This window comes from Micropterus salmoides, unplaced genomic scaffold, assembly GCF_014851395.1.
Source record: "Micropterus salmoides isolate LMB-PRFRI ecotype aquatic unplaced genomic scaffold, ASM1485139v1 Ms_hic_scaffold_5, whole genome shotgun sequence".
NCBI lineage: Eukaryota > Metazoa > Chordata > Actinopteri > Centrarchiformes > Centrarchidae > Micropterus > Micropterus salmoides.
In genome coordinates, this window is record NW_024044237.1 from 20,949,666 (window position 1) to 20,972,379 (window position 22,714).

Below are 22,714 nucleotides of genomic sequence, written 5' to 3' on the forward strand. Positions count from 1 at the left end.
AGCTACTGGACAATGTCATCTAATTAGGCAACTGATGCAGGGCAGCATAAAACCCCTGTGTAAATGGTTCCCTATAGCCAAGCACTTCTTAATGTTTAGCGTCTGATATGTGGACCACTTATGTGTATGTCCTCTTCTCTTACTATTTCTTTCCTTTTATTGTGATTACATTTGTGAACTTGACCTCAGATAAAGTACCTTTAATGTTCCAGTAGCAAAGTAACAGTCAATCCATGCCGCAGGTCGAGAGTAACACATTACAATGTAATTGGATTACTGTAAATTGCCAACTTTTTATTTGTCACAGTTACTGTCACAGTTACTTCTGAAGCACAACACAGACACCTCTGCAGAAATGAGTGATTGGATGTGAGATGTCTGAGATACATGAGTATTTGGATTGTCACTTTATCAACACAAATAATTTTATTTCATTTTTGGTGCTTTGTGATGTAATTCTGTGTAATTTCATGGTTTAGCAGTTGTGTGAATTGAACTATAGTTTCAGACTCTGTTGAGAGTGATGACTAGAGATTAAACTGTGACAGCAGTCTCAAACTTGAGTCGAATGTGTGTTCAGTAAACCCTTCATCATACGCAAGTCTCCTGTAAGAAAGGTATCTTTGTTTTTCTACCACAATCCCTCTCTCCAGTCTCTGTAGCTACTGTAATATAGATAGAGATCTGTCCTTTTTTGTTTCAAAGAGATCATCTGTAAAGGAGTGAGACCCGGGAGCCCCTCAACACAATGAAGTCATATGAGTGGGTGGTGATCTAACCCAAGATGATGGGCTGTCAGCAGCTGCAGCTGTAACTCTGCCGAGACGGACAGAATAAGGACTGAAGTAGCGAGACACAGTTCGAGGGAGGAGACAGAAAGTCAAGTTAGAGGGAGAGGAGACGTACTGTGAAAAAGAGAGAACGGTAGAGAATGACAGAAAGACAGATAACAAGGGGAAAGAGGGCAGGCCAGACTGGAGCTACTCTGCCAAGCGGCCCCTCTCAGCACGGGACTCGTGCCTATTTCCATCCCATCAACCCCCTCCATCTCTGCCACACTCTGTTCACTCTCATGACAAGCCACCTCCACAGCTGAATCAGTGAATGAATGATATTACCTTACCTGCAAGCCCCATGGTGTGCCTCAAGCAACTAAAATGCAATTTGTCATTCATTTCTGATTGCTCCTCCCTCCATTCTAACATGTCTTCCTCTGCTTTCTCTTATCTCTTATTCCACCTTTCTTTTCACTCCTCTGTCTGTCTGTCTCTTTCTCTCTCTCTCCCTCTCTCTCTCTCTCTCTCTCGCTGTAAATCCTCTTTGTATTTATCTCCTTGAATTCTTACTTTCCATGCCAGTAAACATACAGGTGGAACAGTGGATAGATACTAAAAAGTGTATAGTGCTAAAATGAAAGCTGAGGGAATGTCCATGGTTTCCAGTAGAAATAAGTTCTTTGTAAGTTTAAACATATCCTGTTTATAATGCAAGTGTTTACTAAGTGGAGATTTATGCAACACTAATACAAACTACAAACACAAAAGATCTTAATTATATTTAACAAAACTAACTTAAAATACCTGAAAATACAAAACATGTTACAGCTTCCTGTTTACATAGTTTGATTGCTTTTGATTGGATGGAGCTGCAAATATTTCCTATGAACCAATTTACATATAACTAGCTATACTACTAGTCTTTACTAGTAAAGACATGAAGTTTTTATGTTGCAACCTGATTCAGTAAATAGTTTGAAACTAGCAGTTAGCTACAACAAACTAAGGGCTTTACACACATTCTTGTTAAATAGCCTTGCAACCCAAAACTGACTTGTAAAGTTCCAAACAGTTTCCATAGCAGATCTGATAATGATTTAGACAGAATAAGCCATCATATCATGTTATAAAAATGTTGTCCTGGTTTGGCTTGACATTTAATTTTGCCAACTCCTGCATGCCACCATCCCCCCAACACTTGGTGGGGCACCTTCTCCCACCCACCACACCCTCCATTCCTCCCTTTATCCATGTTTTCCTCTTCTTCCTCTGTCTGTCTCTTAGTGGTTCTTTCCGTCTTCCGTCTGTTGTGTGTTTTAATAAGTTTGTTGTTGACTGCTCCTCTGCTTCAAACCCTCTCTCTCAGCCACTCGTCCTGCCTGCTGGGATGAAGCCACAGGAGTGCCAACACAAGTCAAGCAGAACCCTGTCTACACACACACACACACACACACACACACAGAAACATACGTTTTTGTCCGACAGCATGCATGCTCAAATGGGTCGCAACTGTATGTGTGCATATACACCCGCTGACTTACACATAAAGACGGGCAAAAACACACACACATGCATGTATGTAGAGAACAGAGGAGTTTGTTTCACTGCAGTCTCAGGGGAGGCAGCTGTGTTCTGATGTATTAATCATCTTCGTCTCCAGCTTGCTAATTAATGACCCATCTGTCCCCTCTCACTGATGTTCCACTTCAAACTCCCTCATACAAAAACACACTCACACAGGGCTGCGACACAACAACCAAACGCTCGTAACTCCCGCACCCGTTTCGGGGAAAACAAATATTAACGGACACTGTGAGCCACACTGTCTCATCTGCATTCAAGACTTTAAGAAGGGTGCTTGTGGCAACTTTATCTGGAAATAGTTCTCCTCTTCTGTTGCTGTGCGCTTAGGTGGCACATGTGCGATCAGGCTTGCCTGTGTGTGTGTTTATGTGTGCACTTATGTGGGTGTATGTGTGTGTGTGTTTGTAGGCTTATCAGGTGAGCCCGGGCAGAGTGTCAGATGCGGTAATGGAGGCTTCAAAGACAAGCGCTGCGGTGAGTTCCCTGGCTGCCTTTTACCAACCCCCCCACCCCTCCCACCACTCCTCCCCTATCCCTACTGTTTGGACGCAGAGAGGCAGACTGGCACACAGGTAGACACCTGGGTGAATAAGGAAGGGATGCAGGGAGGGCGATAAGCAGCTAGATAAATAATTAAGTGGGTGCAAAGTCAAACAGACAACAGGCAGCTAGAGTAAATCAGGCTGAGCGACAGGCAAAGGAGGTACTGGAGAGCAGCGACGCCACCTGACAGACGGGACAGACAGACTGAGGTACAGTCAGACAGTCAGAGTCGTGGCCAGGTGCTTGTCCAGCCCACCTCCCTTTCACTTGCATGAGTAGAGCTACTTCAAACACCCGCCGCTTGTCTGCTGCTTTGTTCTGCTGTTCTCTTTGCAGCTGTGGTGGTTGTTGTTGTTGTTGTTTTGATACCCATCGTCGTTGCCGCCATTGTTGATTTGTTTCCTTTGAACGGCAGTTCTATTTCTGGATCGCTGTTTGCTTGTTTCCATTTTCATCTTTTGTACTGTATATGTGTGTGCGTGTGTGTCTTTTGTTCTACGATTGATAAACACAGTCACAATTGCGGGATAGTAATTTACTGTTTGATCATTAAAATTGTGTGGAGGTTGATTGGTTTAATTTTTCAGGGATCATATGGCTGTTTTGTGGCTTTAATGTAAAGTATGGCAAGGTCAGGCAGTTAAATCATCATATTACAGACAATATGATAAAACTATCATATAAAACCACTCAATTGCATTATAGGATAGAATTGTTAACAATTGTTGATCGTTAATTGTCTTACCGGTAGCGATAAATATATTTAATTCGAAGGTATTGGCGTGTCGGTGTGACCCTGATATTAAATTATTTTAACATGATGGTCGAAGTCCATACAGATTTTTGTCAGAAATTTAAAGAGCCTTTCAACACAGAGAACCTTTTGAAACTAAAGTGCTGTGCTTTGGTTGAAAGAATTAGTCAGTGAGATTTCCACTTTTCTTTTTGATTATTAATGAATTCATACAGTTCATTCAACATTGTACAAAAAGTGTCATTCTGTATTTCAACATGCTTTCATGTCATAAAAATATATTTTTTAGCACATTGTTTCATGACCACTGTGATCCATCCTAATTTTTACCAGGACTATAGCAACCTAATTTGTCTCACAGGCCTTGATATCATTTGGACCTATTTACTATTTGTAATGACTGGTTGCCAAACAACCGTTAAACATTTGTACAGAAACTTTTTAGCATGGATTTCATATGTTATAAAGCAAACCCCAGGCCATGATCAACAGAAGAATGCACAGAGTAGAGCATCAATATGGAACAAAGGAGTAATATAGTGTTGTGATATTTCCTTTTGATGTCACAGAAAACATAACATAACAATGACATAATTTTATAACACATTTAAGTATATTATTTATCCATTGTAGCTGACTCAATAATGTGTACAGAAATGGCTTTAGTTACTATTAGTAATTTGTCAGTTGCTTTTTATGTCATTTGATTTTCAATGCAGTACCAGGAAAGCACTAAGGTTTGGGCACAACCTTACAGCGCAGGTCTTACAAACTAAACAATCCTTCTGATTTTCAGGATAACTGTAGAAATTAATGAATTTAAAGATATGAACCAGTACCTAGTGGGTATTAGGTTGATGACACGGCACTGAAATCACCAAAAATGTTGTTCTGAAGAAATCATGTAAAATCACAAATGTCAAAAACTGTTCCACTATTTCCAGATTCAAATAACTGACAATGACAATTTTTTTTATTGTTGTAAAACGCAGTTTCAATTAGTCCGTTTTTGGACAGTGTCTGGCTAGCTGAACATTTAAAATTTAAATACATAATAACATTGTCGTGTTTCTACATTCATTACCCAACCTTTGCTGTCAATGAACACTGTGACAGCTATATATGCTAATGTGTTTCTCATTTGTCCTTAATCTTTCCTCCTTCTCCCTTCCAACAGCAAACCCTGGAAAACAACCTGACCAACCTGGTGAAGAGGAACAGTGAACTGGAGAACCAAATGGCCAAGCTCATCCAGATATGTCAACAGGTTGAGGTATGCAAAATGTTTATGTCTTTGTGTGTTTAGGTGTTAGATGAGTCTCAAGTGAAGTCATTAACTCTAAAGCCACTACATGATTTTTTGCACGATTTGCCGCTCGGCGAGCTCGACTCGACATCCACATCCAGCCAATGAGAGCAGTCAGCTGGCAGAACAGGCAGCTACTTTTTCACCGCAAAACACTTTTTTTCTCACCTCCAGCTCTCTCTCAGAAAGACAGAACTTGTCTTCTGGACTTTTCCTCCCGTTCACAGCAGCAGCTACACCGCATGTTAGCCTTTCAAAACAAAACCAATGTGGTAGCCAATGAATTACATCTGCACTATTGTGTTCACTGTCACTTTACTTGGTCCATGCTTGCAAAAATATCCACCATGTCACAATTTTTAACATAATGACTCTCTGATACTCTGAAAAATGCTACAATGTGTCGCCAAATATACCTGGGCTGCCCACCAAAATAAAGTGTATGTGTGGGGAAAAAACACTGACTGAACCGTTGTTTTTTACAAGCCAGGTCTTCAGCAGTGTTGACCGGCACTGTCTCTCCCTCCATGTGGTTAGAGACTTTGTGAGTAGACGGCGGTGAGGGAGAGAGAGGAGTAAACCCTGGCAGGACTTTACGAAATATATCAGTTAACTCAACATCAAACTATATCGGTATACCGATATACCGCCCAGCCCTAGACCATTCCATTCCATTTATAAATGCACCAGCCGCCACTGTTGGCTCCCTTTCCACACCAATAAGCTACTCTGGATTTTCGTTAAAGCCGATGCAGTCCCTCATCCGGCACAATCAATGCGTCAAGCTTCAGAAACAATCTCATAAGAAGCCAGGGTTTCACGTTTAGGCCTATGAATAACTCTACAGAGAAGCTCAGCCTGCATGAATTTTCTCTCAATTCAATTAAATTCAAATTAGCTTTATTGGCATGAACAATGTAACAACAACATTCAAAGCATCACACACAAAAAACTACACTTACCTTGGCCTCAACATTACATACACAGGGAACTTCAACATGGCTGTGAAAGATCTGAGGGACAAAGCTTTCTATGCAATAAAAAGAAACATTAAAATATATAGTCCAATTGAAATCTGGCTTAAAATTTTCCAATTTGTACTAGAACCAATAATTCTATATGGTAGCAAAATTTGGGGGCCAAAACTTAATAATGAATTTGACAAATGGGACAAAACAATCTGTAATTCTGTAAGAGCATCCTGCAGGTGCAGAGAAAAACACCAAATAACCTGTGCAGAGCAGAGCTCGGCCAATACCCCCTCTTACTAAAAATACAGAAAAGATCACTTAAATTTTACAATCACTTAAAATCAGTTAACCCCCAGACATATCATCACAAAGCCCTAACAGCTGAAACCAGAGAAGAGTCCCATCAGCCATCTGGTCCTGAGGCTCTCTGCAGTAACAAGTCCCCAACAGCCTCAGGACAGCAATACCAACTCACACCCACAGAAAGAAAAATATATTGAATACTGGAAAGAAACGACCAAAACACAAAGTAAATTACAATGTTATCTGACCCTAAAAAGAGAATTCACACTGGCAAATTACCTGAGTACGATAAAATGTCCCAAATTAAGAAAAATGTTGACAACATACAGACTGAGTGAACACAGCCTGGCCATAGAAAAGGTTCGCCACAGACAGAGGTGGCTACCACAAGAGGAGAGACTCTGCTCCCAGTGTGACAGGGGACAGGTAGAGACAGAGCAGCACTTTCTAACCTCATGCCCTAAATATAAAACACTAAGACAAAAACACTTTGCAAACATTTCCCAAATATACCCCGAATTCGAATTCATATCAGACACACAGAAACTCCCCTATTTACTGGGAGAAATGCCCAAATGCGAAATAATTGCTGCAAAATATGTCTGTGTTTGTGTTAAAATAAAATAAAATAAAATAAAATAAATGAAACAGTAAAGTGTGTGTGTGTGTGTATATTAATAGACAAAAATAATAATAATTTTAAAAAGAATTAATTGATTAAAAAATAATAAATAAATAAATAAGAAATCAGTATCAAATGTAAAAACAAAACAATTACTAAAATATCAAATGATCAACATAATAATAATTTGAAAATCTGTACAATTATTTGTTAGTCTGAGGTTCCATTGGTCGTCCTCACTTCATGGCATGAGTTGTAATTTAGTGGTGTCTAAATAGAAATTGTGTGTAACCTGATTTCTGTATTGTTTCTGAAAGATCATTATCTTAGTCTTTGCTGTGTTTACTGTCAGGGCCCAGGTCTGACAGAATCTCTGCAGGAGATTAAGGTGCTGCTGCAAACCTTCTTTAGTAGGTGAAAGCAACACTAAGTCATCTGCATACAGCAGACCTCTGATCTCTGTGTCGTTCAGGAGGAGGCCAGGACTGAGATTGCATCTCTCTCTCTCTCTTTCTCTCTCTCTCTCTCCGAGACACCAATTCACACCCAAGTATGTCACTATTAATGATTGTATACAGCTTACTGCCTTTGCTATTGGTGACTGCTCTGATTCCACGCTCCTTACACTTTGTCTCTCACACACATCTGAGTGTACAGCGGTAGAAAGTGACCCTTGATCCTTTTCTTTCTTGCTTTCCTTCTCTTGTAATGTCTCTCACTCCTCGTGGATCGTAGTTTTGTTTGTGCTAGCAGTAAAATCAGCACTCCATTCTTTCAGTTCCCCACACTATATAGCTATATATATAAATGCTGATTAGCATTGAAAGTGAATTTCAGTTCCCAGTCGTGGGGTCATGAAAGGTCAATGTTGCAGCATCGTTAAAATGGATTTTATCTTATCTAAAATAGCCCTTTACAATCGCTGAAATGTACTGTATTTGCGCAGACTGATCTTGTCTGCCATTCGATCCAGTGACTGATGCAATGCACTGCCTTGAAAATGAAAACACCAAATAGCAGTTAGGATCTTGGTGGCCTCTTGTACTTAGCCAGTGGTAGCTCTCCAGACAATCAGACTCAAGCCATGTCTCAAGAATAAAGGATGAGCCGGAACTCTCGGCAACCATCCACTCTCAAACTGTTTAAATGGACAGTTATGTAATTGCAACCTTGGAGGAGGGTTTACACTTTGGTGTCCTGGAATGAACCGATACCTGTCTGCAGATTATACTAGCCACTCTTCCATTTGGGCTCATGCTGTGATTTAATGGAGGTACTGTGTCAATCCAGCCAGAGAGTACTAATGCGTAGCCACTGAGTGCATCACTAACATGTGCATGCACGAACACACACACAAGCGCAGACTTTCTGTCTTAATGCACTCACTCTTAATAAACACCATAATTTCTGTCCAAGATTTGACATTAATGACCACAGAGGACAAATGCACTTTGGTGCCGCCATCACTCTGTCCGCAGCTCATTTCTTATTAGCCGGGCCAGACTCCATTTTCTCTGTGTCACTGTGAGGTCCATGAAACACAATTCTTGCAGCCACTCACCCAATAACAATTAAATGATCGCTGTGTGATTCATTAAGTACAGACAAACTGTTCGTCAAAGGCGCGCTGAGAGAAAAAAAAAGGCTGTCGTCTTTTGTCTTTCTCTGTCTGCATGCCGATGTTGCGCCACCGCCAACAACAACAGCAGAATCTCATCACTTATTCATCAAAAACAAATGAGGAGCAATAGCATGGGGGGGTGCATGCTACATCGACTTATCATTAAAATAAACTATATGTTTTCCCGCTTTGTTTGTACCCGTTCAGAGCTATTCGTGATGCAATTTCAAGAGGGCTAGTTTAATTACTGATGTGAGGAATGAGGGAGCGTAATGTTTTCTGGTGAGTTCACATTAATGTGCAGTGGCTCTTCATGTTTGACGGGAGGAGAGAAGAGGTGAGACGAGGACAAATGAGAAAAAAGATGAAGATGGAGACAGAAAGAAGGAAATGTTGGGAAAAGTAGAGGAGGAGGCGAGCACCAAAGGAAGGAGGAAAAGTAAAGAGGAAGATAAAAGAAAGAAGAGAGAGTAGGACTGAGAGGGCAAGCAGAGGAAGAAAAAAAGAGGACGTGAGTGTTAGCGTGACAACCAATGATCTTTTGACCGAAACAGATACAGGGACTGTGTGGAAGAAAGCGCTCAGCAATAATGCAATACAATACAGACAGGGAATAAAAAAAGAGAGACTTGGTGGAGTGAGAGAAGTTTGTGCAAAGTAAAAAATCTCTGAAGGGCTTTGAGCATGACCTGGATTCCTCTCCTTCGTGTTTGCATCATATTGTATTGGTGCCAAAGATATGATCAAACGCAGTGTGAATCAGTTTCCAGTATGTCAGCACACACTGCAGCAATGCTGTTCTCCATTGCTTCTCTTTGGGGAGTTATCTTCTCTTCAGTCTTCAGAAAAGATGTGTTGACTTGATGATGTGTAGGATGTTTCTTTCTTGATAGGCCTCACTCCTTATCACAGTGGTGGTGTAGGATTGTTAAATCTGTTGCGGTCATGATAATAATAATTATAATAATTTTTGTTGTTGGGCTTTAACACACATCTGTTATTTACTCAGTGCCAGGTAGCTGGCTGGATGTTAATAGGCAGCAGAGAAGAGACACTCAATGAGGCTGTTTGAGCATTACCCTAAAAACTACTTTGATTTAGAATCAGACCATCCTCCCCAAAGATCCGGTCGTATAGGTCGTATGTAGAAGCAGCTTATTATGACGCATACTTTTAAGCAGGAGGCCACTGTTCGTGTCCTGTGTGAAACCAAAAAGCCTACATTGACTTACGCACATAAATTAAGTCACGTGACTTTTGTCCCAAAACGTTTGTCATGTGACTTGTGACTTGTTTTAACCCAAATGACGATCATTTCCTCAACCTAACCAAGTAGTTTTGGTGCCTAAACCTAACTAAACAACATCAACTGTGTGTTTATTATTGTTACCATGACATCACATATGTCGTTTTGGGGAATGTCACATTTGTTGTTTTGGGAGTCATTGGCAATTGTTGTATGAGGACGTGTTGTATGATTTGTTTTACTGCCATTGTACACATTTTCAGCAGAGTTTCAGACTTGGAACTTTGTCAGAGTTGCGAAGTTCTTGATTTTGCGTTCAACAACACTTCTGAATTCATATTGCAACTTGACAGATGATCAGATTTTCTGTCTTTCCGTTTTGCTATGTCCCACTTTGTCTCTCTCTTGCTGTCTGTGTTTGTGCTCATTCAGATTTGTGACGTGTCGTGTTCTCGGGTGGCTTTTTAATGAGGGCACTCTGTAATGAGGTGTAGGTAGCCTAGCTCACATTCTGTATTTCATGGCAGGGAGGCATCATCCAGACACAGCTAATGTGCAGTAAGCATTGTTTGAGGATGCAGTCAATGCAGCAGCCAGTCTTTCCAACCCCCTGAGTTGTGTTGCCAGCTGGAAGGAAACTAAATTAGTTCACTGTTAAGGTTGTAAGCATGTGTGTAGTACGACTGATGGAAAAAGGAAAGAATCACATCAGACAGACGCAGAGTGGATTTTAATGCTCAGACATGTATGTCTACTGATGAAACAATGAGGTGTAAGTCTTTAGCTAAGACCTGTCTAGGTTTATGTACTCTGAAGCTGATCCCACTGTGTGCAGAATATGAATCAGCTCTGTGGAGATGGCTGCACTGCTGCCTAATCCTTTGTATCAGGTCTCCTCTTGCCTCTCTTTACCTTTCTACTGGAATATCTGTGGGATCGAATCCACTGGTGTTGTTTGTCGTTGGTATATTTCTAAAGCCATTTGCGGTTCCACTTTCAAGCAAAGAGGACGTCAATGGAGTGGGATAGTGGCATATAATGAAATTAAATTCTTGCTTTCATGCAGTCACTGTTTTTATTTGTAAATTTATACATTTTCAACCTGTTCTCACTCCCAAGTCATCACATATGGATGCATGGTCAAGACCCATTGGCGTTAATTTGTAATGCTCTGGGAAGCCTCTTTGTATCATAGTGGGGGAAGCACTGTAGCATCATTTATGAACGCTGAAAGCCAGTGTAGGATAACCTAACCTTAACCTTATGACCTTTTCCTAAACTTAACCAAGTAGTTTGGGTGCCTAAACCTAACCAAATTGTGGCGTTTGACAACAGAAACCCCCTCCCGTTTCACAACGTGAAGCTTTATTTTGAAAGTCTAACCAGACTTTGCATATTTATTATTGCTAACTTCGGTCTTTTGACTTATTAGGCCGAACACCGAAAGTGTTTTTTTTGCTATTTTCGGCCGATTAATTTCGGTGGCCGAACATTCGGTGCATCCCTATTTCTGACATTGTCATGCTTGCCTTTTGTTTAACTCTAATGTATCCATAAGCCTTTCTTCCCTGTTTTAGATCTAGGTGCCACTCGGATGTGATAGATCTCTAGGAACTATCCCAGAATATGTGGACAGCATCAGAGATAAAGCTGTCAGACTGAGGCCTTGCATCTGTTTGAGAGAGAGGGGCACAGTGGGGGGGAATTGAAGTGGTCAGTTAGAAGCAGACCAAATGTGGACCAGTCAAACAGAGGTACAAAAGAAAGAAGAGGAAAAAAGTAAAGTGGGATAGGAGGCAGGAGAGGCTGAGTGGAATGAGCACAGAATTGATTCAAGATGTGAGGGTTGTGGTGTCGGCAAGAGGTTAACAGCTGTTCTGAACCTGGGCCAGTCCTCGCTAAGTTTGAATGGGAGCCACTTTGGCTGGAGTAGATCATTTTGGGAGCCAAACATTGCTTATTGTCTGCAATTTGAACTGCAGATGTCCACATGCTGATGTTGGTAGGTGTGCTGTAGGGCAGGGAAAAGGGTTTGCAATATTCTGGGCGGCTGTGGCACAGGAGGTAGAGCGGGTTGCCCGCTAATCAGAAGGTCAGCGGTTCAATCCGCTGCATGTCGAAGTGTCCTTGGGCAAGATACTGAACCCCGAATTGCCCCTGTTCCACCAGTGTATGAACGTGTGAGAATGTAAGTTTCTGTTTGAGCACTTAGGCTCAGTGTATGAATGTGAGTGAATGGTGAAATGCGATGTAGTGTAAAAGCGCTTTGAGTGGTTGCAAAGACTAGAAAGGCACTAGACAAATATGGAGCATTTACATTTATTCATTGTAATGACAATGGAAAATGTATGCATCACATCTGAAAAAATAATAATGTTCAGTGCATTCGAATGTGTTATAATATCTTTTCACTATACAGTTGGCTTAGTATCATTAATTTAAAGTAAAGCAGTATTTTAACAGTATTGTGTAAAACACTATATGATTGTGTCTTTATGACACTCATTAGCATAAAATTTTGAACTATCTCCCAGGCCCAGCGAGACTATAGATTGTGCCAGATAATAAAAATGATCTATGTTGTGGACGTCCTGGCTATCCCAGATCCATGTTCGGCAGGACCTTTGTTGTGCGTCATTTCTCTTTCACTTCTTTTCCACTCATCTGTCTACTTTAGCTAATTTATCTAATGAAGGTACAGAATGCCCTAAAAAAATTATAAAAACAATTATCTTTGGTTATATATCACGGTTTTGATTTGTACAAATGCAAAATGTTTTTAAAAGGAGGAGTCTGATTTTGTTGAAACCCAGAAATAACATCATACATTTGGAACCCAAAACTAAACCACAACTAGGACGGATATCACATCTTGTGTGATCTTGTCTGACTGGCTCACAGCTGCCATTGGTCAGAGACAGAGACATTGCCAGGCGTTCACAGTGTCCCTAAAACTTCCTCTTAGATCTCCTCAACTTTTGTATGAAAGTATTACATACTGTACCACTCCAACTCTTCCTTGGACCTGCATAATGCTTTCACTGAATGAAATATTCAAATCCAAGGCATTTTTTTTCTTGGTTCATTATTATATCAAATTTAAGTCAAGCTGTCATGTAGACATTTTGTGAACCATTTTATACACCTGCCATAGTTGGTAAGTTTGATTGATATTTAAAATAAGTTGTGTGGGTTTGAACAATGCTTGTTAACGCAACATGAGTTTGTAAAGATTCACAGTTTAAGAAAATAAATTGGGATTTGTTATGTCGGGGTGGGTGGGAAATTTATCAGCCTTTGCCAGAGTTTGTGATGTTATTATGCTGTTGCAGCTGTGACAGTTCTTGTGACAAATGCGCTCAGCATTATCAAGGCTGAATGAGCATTGCAGCATCATTAAAACACACACAATTCAGGTCATTTATCTGGAGTCAACAGATTTTCTCAAAATCACAACATAGTGAGAGATTACAATGTCAAATCACAATATTAGGGCGTCCTCATTTTGACTTTAGCTCACCTCAGTGTGATTGACAACATCCAAATGACTGGCACTCTGCTTGGCCACATACATCATTCACGTCATTATTCACTGAAAAAACACAGAGTGGGTGGTGAATGGTGACTGTCAGTCATTTGAAGGCAGGAAAAAAATGAAGCTGCATAGCTCATTTTATTTAATTTTGACTTGTAAGTAATACATGCTCATTTCCACTGTATAAAAATATAGGCGAATAGATTTAATCTTGACATAATGTGGGAGATGAACTCAACCTAATGATGTCCGGGAGCATATGTGCTCAATATAATGCTTCTATAAGAAAACCTGAGGTGGAAGATGTGGTAAATTTATTCTTCCTCATTTCGGCTTTTTATGATTTAATGATTGTGCTGTCAGTTTGCACTATGTTGTGTACATTTTCATTATAATATTCTAGATTATTAGCTTTTTAAATACTATGTTCAGTTGCTAATAATGTCCGCGTTTCATCTTATTGCTTAATAGAGTGTAATTATGGCTGATGTGATATTTTTTGTTTTAATTTATTTTATTTGCCTCATGAGATAATGAGGGGATGTTATGTGAATGTGGTGAACTTAAATGTCAGCTGCATTACCACGCATAATGAACGTGCAGCTGAGTGAGAATAGTTATGCATCAGCAGGATGGATGAATAAGCTATGACAGATCTTATTGTTATAAGCTATTATTCTTCAGGGATTGTTACAATAAGAACCCTTTATTAAACTTTCTGGCATCTTAAATTTGCTTTTTTGTAGCTTTCTTTCCTTCTGTCCTTTTTCAGTGATCACAATTTCACAACCTTTTTTAACTTGGAGTTGGCACTGTGTTGTTCATGTTCACCTGCAGAGGAGCCTGATGAACAGGGAGATGCACACTAGGTGATAGTGTTTGTGTAGCAAGGAGTGGATAGTAATGTCAGGAGCTGGCAGACAAGGAGGAGGAGGAGGTGGTGGTTTTGAGTGATGTGAAAGAGGAATAGGATGAAGATGAAGATTGTTTCCGTAACTCTAAGCTGCAGAGTAGACGTTGTAATTCACAGTGATCTAGGGCTGCTGCATTTATCCTGCTTAATTGCTAACCTGCAGTCATAAGATGGTTCTTTCCAGAATTAAGTATAAGTGTGTGTGTGTGTGTGTGTGTGTGTGTGTGTGTGTGTGTTTAATGAGGCTTAAGTGGATCGCCGTGTTGTAATGAGCTTTGTGAAGTGATGAGTGGAACTTGGCTGTTGGTGTAAGTAGTTTTGACGGTCTGCAAATGTCACAACCCTGTAAAATTTATAGTTGGGGAACTACATCAAAAGGAAATTAAGTGTGTGAAGTGTAAATTCTTCTGAATTTATTGTCACAATAGGTGAGCTTTGATTTGAATGTAATCTTCGGCTCACTTAAAGATTGAGAGCTCCGATCAAGGTGACCTTCACGAAAAGGAAACATTGAGATTGTTTGAAAATCTAAAACAGCAATGTGATATTCCAAGAATCAGTTTTGGAAATACCTTTAGCTGAGGCGTCTGCTGATACAGACCTATGGCTCGACCTCTGTGGCTCCCCCTTGTGTGGACATCTGGTGGTGAATTCCAAGCATTTTTATTTATTTTGATGGCGATAGGTCGTCCCTCCCCGCGACCCGATCCCGGATAAGCGGATGAAGATGGATGGATGGATGGAGGTCGTCCCTCAGATTGACATGGGAAGCTGACCTCATTGTTGATTTCACTAAGGGGGATTGAAACTTAATTCTCAGATATAAAAAAAAAATGTACAGGTAATTGAAAACAAGATTAATTAAATTAAAAATATTAAAGTTTATTGGACATGTCACAGCCTGGCTCATGGACTGTAACAAAAACTGGAGACACACGGGTAAATTAAAACACAAAGTGATTTATTAAACTAAATGAGTAGGAAGAATCTGTAAAGTCAGTAGTGTAGTGAGTAAAAATGTACTGCATGGATGTTGTGCTGTAAAAACAAAGACAAGAAACCAAATACAACAAAGGAAGCAATGGGATGAGGCGGTCCAGCCAAGAGTAAATGCTGCTCTGGCTTATATGCATGGGGCACACTGGGCCCAGGTGTGTCCCATGCTGCTGATTACTCTGCCAATCAGGTCTGCAGCCCTGGAGACAGAAAGCACATCAACAGCAGTATGAACCCTGCAGAGGGGCCGTCACAGACACCTTCCAAGTAGTGCGGCGGGATGCTGGGGGTGCAATGAAAATTATGGTACTCTAGTTCACATGCTGTGGAGCTGTCCAAAGGTACAGGAGTTTTGGTTAGTTATCCATGGCTACATTCAAATAATTGTTGGCAAAGATGTCTCTTTCACTCCAGCCTTGTACATTTTGGGAGACCCCATGGTGTTAGATAATTTAACTCACCCTGAGGCAGATGGAGTTCAAACCACTGTCATGCTGGGACAGAAGCTGATTGTTGTGAACTGGAAAGCCTTGTCCGTGCCTACAGCATCTTTGTGGTACATCCAGATGGGGGAACTAGGTGCATGAGAAAATCTATCATTCAGGTTACTCAATAAGGTGGAACTATATCTCCGGAAGTGGGATTGATATCTTGCTTATATGAATAGGGATTAATAGGGTTGGATTGTCTTAAGGCCAATACAACTTTGACATTGTGCCATACTATTTATTGAATGTCACACCTTTGGTTTATTCTGTAGTAATTATTCTGTAATTTCATATTCTCTCTTATTTAGTGTATCATGTATGCATTTACATCAAAGTATTGCCACTTTTATTTACCCATTTACATGTATTTACATGGCTATACTTGTATATGTTCTTACAATTGGCTTTTCTTTGTTGACGTCTATTGTTGTTCATCATTTTCTAAAAAAAATCATAAAAAGATTGACTCACCCACTCAGAGAAGCGTTTGGGTCTTTCCTCACTATACATTCAATGTATTACTGTATGAGGGTTGCCAGCTCAGCATTACTCAGCTGCCAGTTTGAGTGAAAGCTTCCCACAGTCATCATTTTGGGTTGTTTTCTCTCTATTCTGGAGTAAATCTATTATTTCTCTGATGGTCTGAATTGGCTCTCGCAGACAAAAGTAATTGTGACTCCTGTCATCACTGTGGAAGATTTGCACTCACAGTACAACTCTGTGTGAGTACAACTAGCTTAGATGGTACATGTTAGTGTTGTAGTACTCGAGACCGGTCTTAAGACCACTTTTTGATGGTCACATCTCGGACTCGATCGCATTTGTACTCGGCCTTGTCTCGGTTTCAAACATTGAGGACTCAGGATTTTATTTCAAGACCAGTCAAGACCATAACTTTGGGAATATTAATAAATTGCTTTTGCATTGTCTGATTTATTGGTTATCCTAACGTTTATTGGATGTAAAACTTATTGCTTCAAATGCAGCCAGTAACGCTAATTAAGTGTTGTTAACATTAGCGCCTGTCCCCCCTCCCTGTGATGATAAACATGGAAACGGAATGTTGAATAAAGATGCTTAAGTTGATTTCAGCTCTTAGTGTTTGTATGTGGGTGTTTTAATGGGAATGTGGATCTTTCTGATCAATTTGAGAAGTACCTATGATCTCATTCCACATTTTATTGTGTGTCATGTAATGTGGGGAACTGGTCATTGTCTTGAGTCTCGCCCTCCCTCGGTCTCAGTCTCGACTTGGTCTCAGCCCCTAAAAGTCTTGGTCTTGTCTCTGTCTCAATAAACTCTGGTCTTGGTCTCGATTTGGGCATTTTTGACTACAGCACTAATACATGGTAACCTTTTATACCCTTACATCAGTGCACAGCAACATAATGTGCAAACAGTTTGAATGGAAAATCCTAATAATCTAGGAGCAGATAAAGCAGTGATAAAGTTTCTGTCTGTGCAACTTGTGGTGGCCAATCATAACACTCAGTGAAGTTTTGCCTCTTTCAGACCTTTAGATTAAATTTTCTGATGAAACTCAGTGGTCAAACATCAATCTATAAAATAATCCTCATAGTGATGAGTGAAAGTTCTCTCAGCAGTGAAGTTGAACTTGTTCTTATTTTAACCTCTGCCATAGCTGATTCAGAAGCTTTTGGTGTAAGCAAACCTGTCGGTAGTGGCTCAGTATGTAAATTCAACAAACACCCATTGTGTTGGAGTAACACCTACCCACATAAGTTTGAAGCTGGCTGTTCATTTAGTGTTGGCCTGAGATAGTGAACTGGTGATGAGTTGCCTTGGCAACTTTGGTCCTAAAATAATCATAAAATCTATTACATTTGGCATGGTGCAAGCAAATTCTGTCATTGAATTAATGAGTGTCTACACAGGCCCTTTGAGGAGCTTTTTTAATGAAGAGATGAATATTCAAACTATCCTCAACCTAGTTCTTGCTCACAGTGAGTGAAATAAACATGATTTTGAAAAAGGTGCAACTCTGTGAAGTCCATGCAGCCTTTTCTCATCACAATATGGGGTTTCCTGTGTAATATTAGTGCAAAGTACAAGAACAGGAGCCGGTTTAAATCCAGCAGCAATGTATCCATTTTTATGAGCTGTGACAGACTTTCCCTCGAGCAAGGAACAGAACATTTTAGAAAAAATTGCAAATTTACTAAAATAAAAAAATTTCTCACCACTTACAATGCCCATTAAATGGGTGACTATGGACCTGTCAGTGTATCTAATGTAATTGAATTCCAATTTTTTTTCCCCCTAGTATCAATACATTTGCTTTGTAATTTAAAATGATTTATGGTCTTTCCTGTGACATAATTAAAGATAAATCCTTTATCTCAGTTCATCACAAGTTTCTAATCTGGGTGCACACCTTGTTGGAGGCGGCTTTTCCTTGTGTGCAGAATGAAATGGAAAAACAAATGACGTCCTCTGTAAGTGATGATATGAATCGCCATGGCTGTCAATCCAGAAATCTTACAATGCTCCCTACGAACAGAGAGGAAGAAAAACTGGCACATGTTGTTTTTTTGTTCGCAAAGACAAAATTAAATGGAACATGAGGCCAAGTTGGTGTGGTTGTGCAAATGTGAGTGCGTGTGCAAGATTAAGTGCGTGTGTAAGCAAGCCTATTTTGGCTTGACTTAGGACACCCGTATAGTGGGTTCTCCCAGTCATGTTCACGTGTCCTTCTGCTTCTCTCTCCAGGTGAACACAGCCATGCATGAAGCCAAGCTGGTGGAGGAGTGTGATGAGCTAGTGGAGATCATCCGCCAGAGGAAACAGGTCATCGCTGTAAAGATCAAAGAATCTAAGGTAAAGTATTCCCAGGACACCTTTTTTGTCCTTTTTCAGTTTCAGGTCTAGCTCAAGAATATGTAAATTCGAGCTGGGTGGTTTCAGCAAATTGAAGCTACGTTGACTGAATTTTGGCTATTAAAGGCAGGGTAGGTAAGTTTGACAAACTAGAAAGAAACTGCTGGATTTTTGAAAGTATCCAACAGAGAAACTCCCACCCCCTCCCTTCTGGGCTCCTTAAAAGCCACGCCCCCAAAACACGTGAACGTGCGTTGCCAACTCTGCTGGAGGATGAGCACAGTATGACAAGCGGAGAGCAGCGCAATGCAGCAGCTCACATCAGGGGTAAGAAAACATTTAACTTTATCGTTATGAAAATAAACAATTAACCTGGTTGTTAGTACTCACTATCAAGCTAGCATGTTAATATTGGATAGGTTTAAAAAGACTGGCTTTGATTCAGTAACGAGTTAGCTAGCTAACTGTTAGCAACAGGTTACTGTGCTAACAGCTGCGGTAACATTGGGCAAAGCTAAAAACAGGCTGATTTTTTCCGTTTCCATCAGTTACTACACCAACGTGAATTTCGTGTTAGACTCATAACATGTACATTGTTTTACATGTTAGAGCTTCCACAGTGACAGCATTATTGTCTCTGATGACTGCAATCCAGAGCCAAGCACAGGACCAAGACCGGCCCGGGGTCGAGGCGAAGCAGAGGAGGGAGGGCAGCCACGGTCCAAGGAAGAAGAGGCAGGACGGAGAGGACGAGGTGCAAGCCGAGCAGCACATACCTTCGACGAGCTTCACACTCCAACAACGGCATATGAACAGGTATATATATTTTAATATTAGTCTATTGTCTTCCAGTGTACTTGTCTCAAAGTTGTCTCTGTTGTTTCCCCCTAAGCCCTTTGGGTGTCAAAAATAAAGTGGTATGTAATCGATCACTATTGTTATTACTTTTGTATTATTGTTTACTGATTACAACAACTAACTGCAGCTCTACTTCAGCCATTGGCTCATCTGTGTTATGTACATTGACCTGGTGTGTAATGTAGACACAGAAGTCCTGTTAGATAACAACAAAGCCCTGTTCAATTAAAATATCTGATCATGTTTAGGAATGTTCTTTCCAATTACACAGATCTTTCCCATTTGGAGTTCTAACAACTATATATTCCTTTACAGACCAGAATCTGATCTGAGGACTGTGGACAACATCCAGACTACAGTGTTTCCATGCACCACACATGGCTGATCTTCAATGAGTACAATCTCCACTTCCTGGACTTTTTGTTGTATACCTTGCTGTACCTGATAATACAGAAAGGAGGATCAGCTTAGTGAAAAGTTTGTAATACCTGACATTATCCTCTTATACAGCAGTTAGCATTTCCACATAAAATGCAATCACAACAATAAATAAGCACCATCTATCTGTATTCCTCATACTGTTTAATATTTTTTGACTCATCCCTTATAAATGTATTGAGTAAAATACATAGGAGTACTCATTATGCAACATACTCAGCTTTTCTCCTGGCTGGACTGTGGACATGGTAGTTGTAATCCAGGCCAACCAGCATGGTCCGATCAGTGTACTGGTGAGAAGTACAGGGCTATGAAAGACTCAAACCTGCAGGTGACCTGAGGGCACAGTAGAAATAAAACATTCACTTGTTTACTGGTAAAATAAGTAATGGCATAACAGCACCAATGAATGTAAAAGGTTTTCACACAGTAGCTATGAACAACATAAAACTATATTATAGGTAGCTTATATACCAGAAAAACAGATACTTAGGGACCTTTAGCTATCATTGTTTATGTATACTAACATTGAAATGTCTTTCTCATAACTACAAACACACATCACCACATTTGTAAAAGTAACATACAGTCAAACATCAACTGCAGACACAAGATAATCACACTAACAGATTAGATACAAGGTAAAGATAACTAAAGTTAGGTGTAAACATAGTATAACAATAAACCTAGCTGGTGAATAACTAAACCAGCGCAGTCTACACTTACATTGTCTTACCTAATGTTAGTGACAGAAAACACAGCTCGTGCTGCTGTTTTCCAGCTCACCTACAGCTAGATATAATTGATCGTCTCTGCTCTGGCTCCTACACCAGTCTGCACTGGTAGCAACAGTTAGCTGTATGCTAAGTAGGTAGCTACTGTTAGCTCTATGCGTAGGTAGCTACGTTTGCTAGCGATGAAAGTAACAAATTACCATCAAAATGATAAAAGCCAGATTACCTGCCCAGCAGAAATAAAGCCACCACGCTGTGTCAGCCCCTAGGTGTTCCTCAGTTGTCACTATCGTTGAAAAGCCACGCAGATATCACCTCCGGTCTGACCGCTTCGCTCGTCAGGTCTGAGCGAGCTGACCAGGTGCGCGCATGTGAGCAGCTCCTATAGCAGCAGGGCTGGTAGCCATGGCAGCGAGGTAGAGTGACAGTCAGCCAGCCAATCATTGCATTCGGTCCAAATGGAACGAGTGGCTGTGTTTACTGCAGTCCTGAGAGGACTACAGACAGCCGATTTTTATTCTCTCTTTTTCAGTGCACCTAACTTTTTAATATGCATTGGTATATAAAGACAGTTTCAACAAATATGAAAAAAGTGTTTTAAAAGCAACTTGCCTACCCTGCCTTTAAGGGGCATAAAGAAACATAGAAAAACAAGCTAACAGTTTTAACAGTATATTACCTTAAAAAGTGTTACCAAGCAGTTTTGTGTCTGGTAGGGCTGGGCAAATAAACAATAATGATAATTATCGCAATATAATTTTCCTCATTAGCAGTGTAATAAATGCTCAATAAATGTTTGATTTAATTCATTTGAATCACAAATGAAAAGCATGTAATTTTTCTGTTAAGAGTTTTAATCATGCATATTTGTTGAAAAAAAGATTTTATCAGAATAGTTTTAAATGTTCTACCTCTGATTTGTTAAGTGATCCACTGTTTGTTGTTTGTCATGTTGTGACCATAAATAATAGTATAAAACCACAATTAACCATCTGGTATCTTCAACTATCACTCAGGAGAAAAAAACGTGAAAGAAATAATGATTTGACATTTATTGTGATAATTAATGATTTTTTTATCGTGATCACATTTTTGGCCATATCACCCAGCCCTAGTTTCTGGTAACCTTATGAATGTAAATCAAGTAATTTACTAACTTTTTATCTCTGTTTTTGTCTCCACCAAACTCCAGAGAAAAATGTGTAGGTCATTACCTTGCTAGATGACTTTCACCAGCTAGTCACTAACTTTGTGTGTCGTTTGGTGGTGGGCAAGTAGTGTGCAGTGGGGTTAGTTGAACCTTTTTTCCTGAACAAAACAACATCAAACCTATGGGCTTAAAGTGGCTCTACAGCTTTATAGAGCTGCAGCATAGAATAATCCTCTGTGGGTTTGTCATCTCAAGCAGTCGATTGGACATAATCCTCACACAATCACTTGATTCAGTGTTCATAAAAAAGAATATTGATTAATGCAGTTTTAGGTTTATAACAGACAGATGTGGAGTCTCAACAGTTAGGTCTCACCGCCACTCCAAGCAGGCAAATTGCTATATACATGTTTAAGAGACTCAGCTCTAGGTCACAGTCCGCTGGTAGAGAAACAGTTGTTTAGTATGAGAGAATGAATATGAGAGCAGCAATGCCACGGACAAAATATATCCCTCCAGGTATCTAAGTGTTGTGTTTAAGCCTGCTTCTGTAGTTTCCTACGTGTTTCCCCAAACACACATGGAAAAAGTGAGTGACCAATGGCCTGTCCTACATGTATGCAGTCAACCTGAATGTGTGTGGAAATAATCTGAGGTGGCAGCAATGACTGTTGTGAACCTCTCACTGCTGTTTCAAAGAGAGTACAGGACTTACTGTACAAGTGTGTGTGTGTGTGTGTGTGTGTGTGGTGGGGCGGGGGACATGTGCCCATGTGAATATGGGTGGCTGTCTCCCCATGGGCACCTAGGGTTTCAGGACAGAGGTAGACTCTAAATCTCACCTCCCGAGGTGAAGTTTTAAGTGCTTGTGGGAGATCCTGAAGCAGCGAAAGAGCTTTGTGTAGAGATGAAAGATTTCCAAACACTGAACACAAGGACTGAAGTAAGAGTGTGTATGTGTGTGAGAGAGAGTAAGTGTGTCAGAATGTGTCCACAGTGACTGCAGACAAAGAGCAAGGCTTGTCCTCCTGAGAGTCT

The 22,714-nt window shown here is 40.3% G+C and overlaps 1 protein-coding gene across 3 annotated transcripts in view; it reads left to right on the forward strand.

The window, feature by feature from the left end:
• Positions 1 to 22,714, forward strand: part of mid2 (midline 2) — a 205,968-nt gene that overhangs the window by 144,151 nt on the left and 39,103 nt on the right. For 2 of the 3 annotated variants that reach the window (XM_038699505.1, XM_038699504.1), the window contains exons 3-5: positions 2,769 to 2,834; positions 4,835 to 4,930; positions 18,389 to 18,496. In XM_038699505.1, coding sequence (XP_038555433.1) covers positions 2,769 to 2,834; positions 4,835 to 4,930; positions 18,389 to 18,496 — 270 coding nt within the window. The remainder of the gene's footprint in view (positions 1 to 2,768; positions 2,835 to 4,834; positions 4,931 to 18,388; positions 18,497 to 22,714) is intronic. The other variant, XM_038699506.1, reaches the window with a different exon arrangement.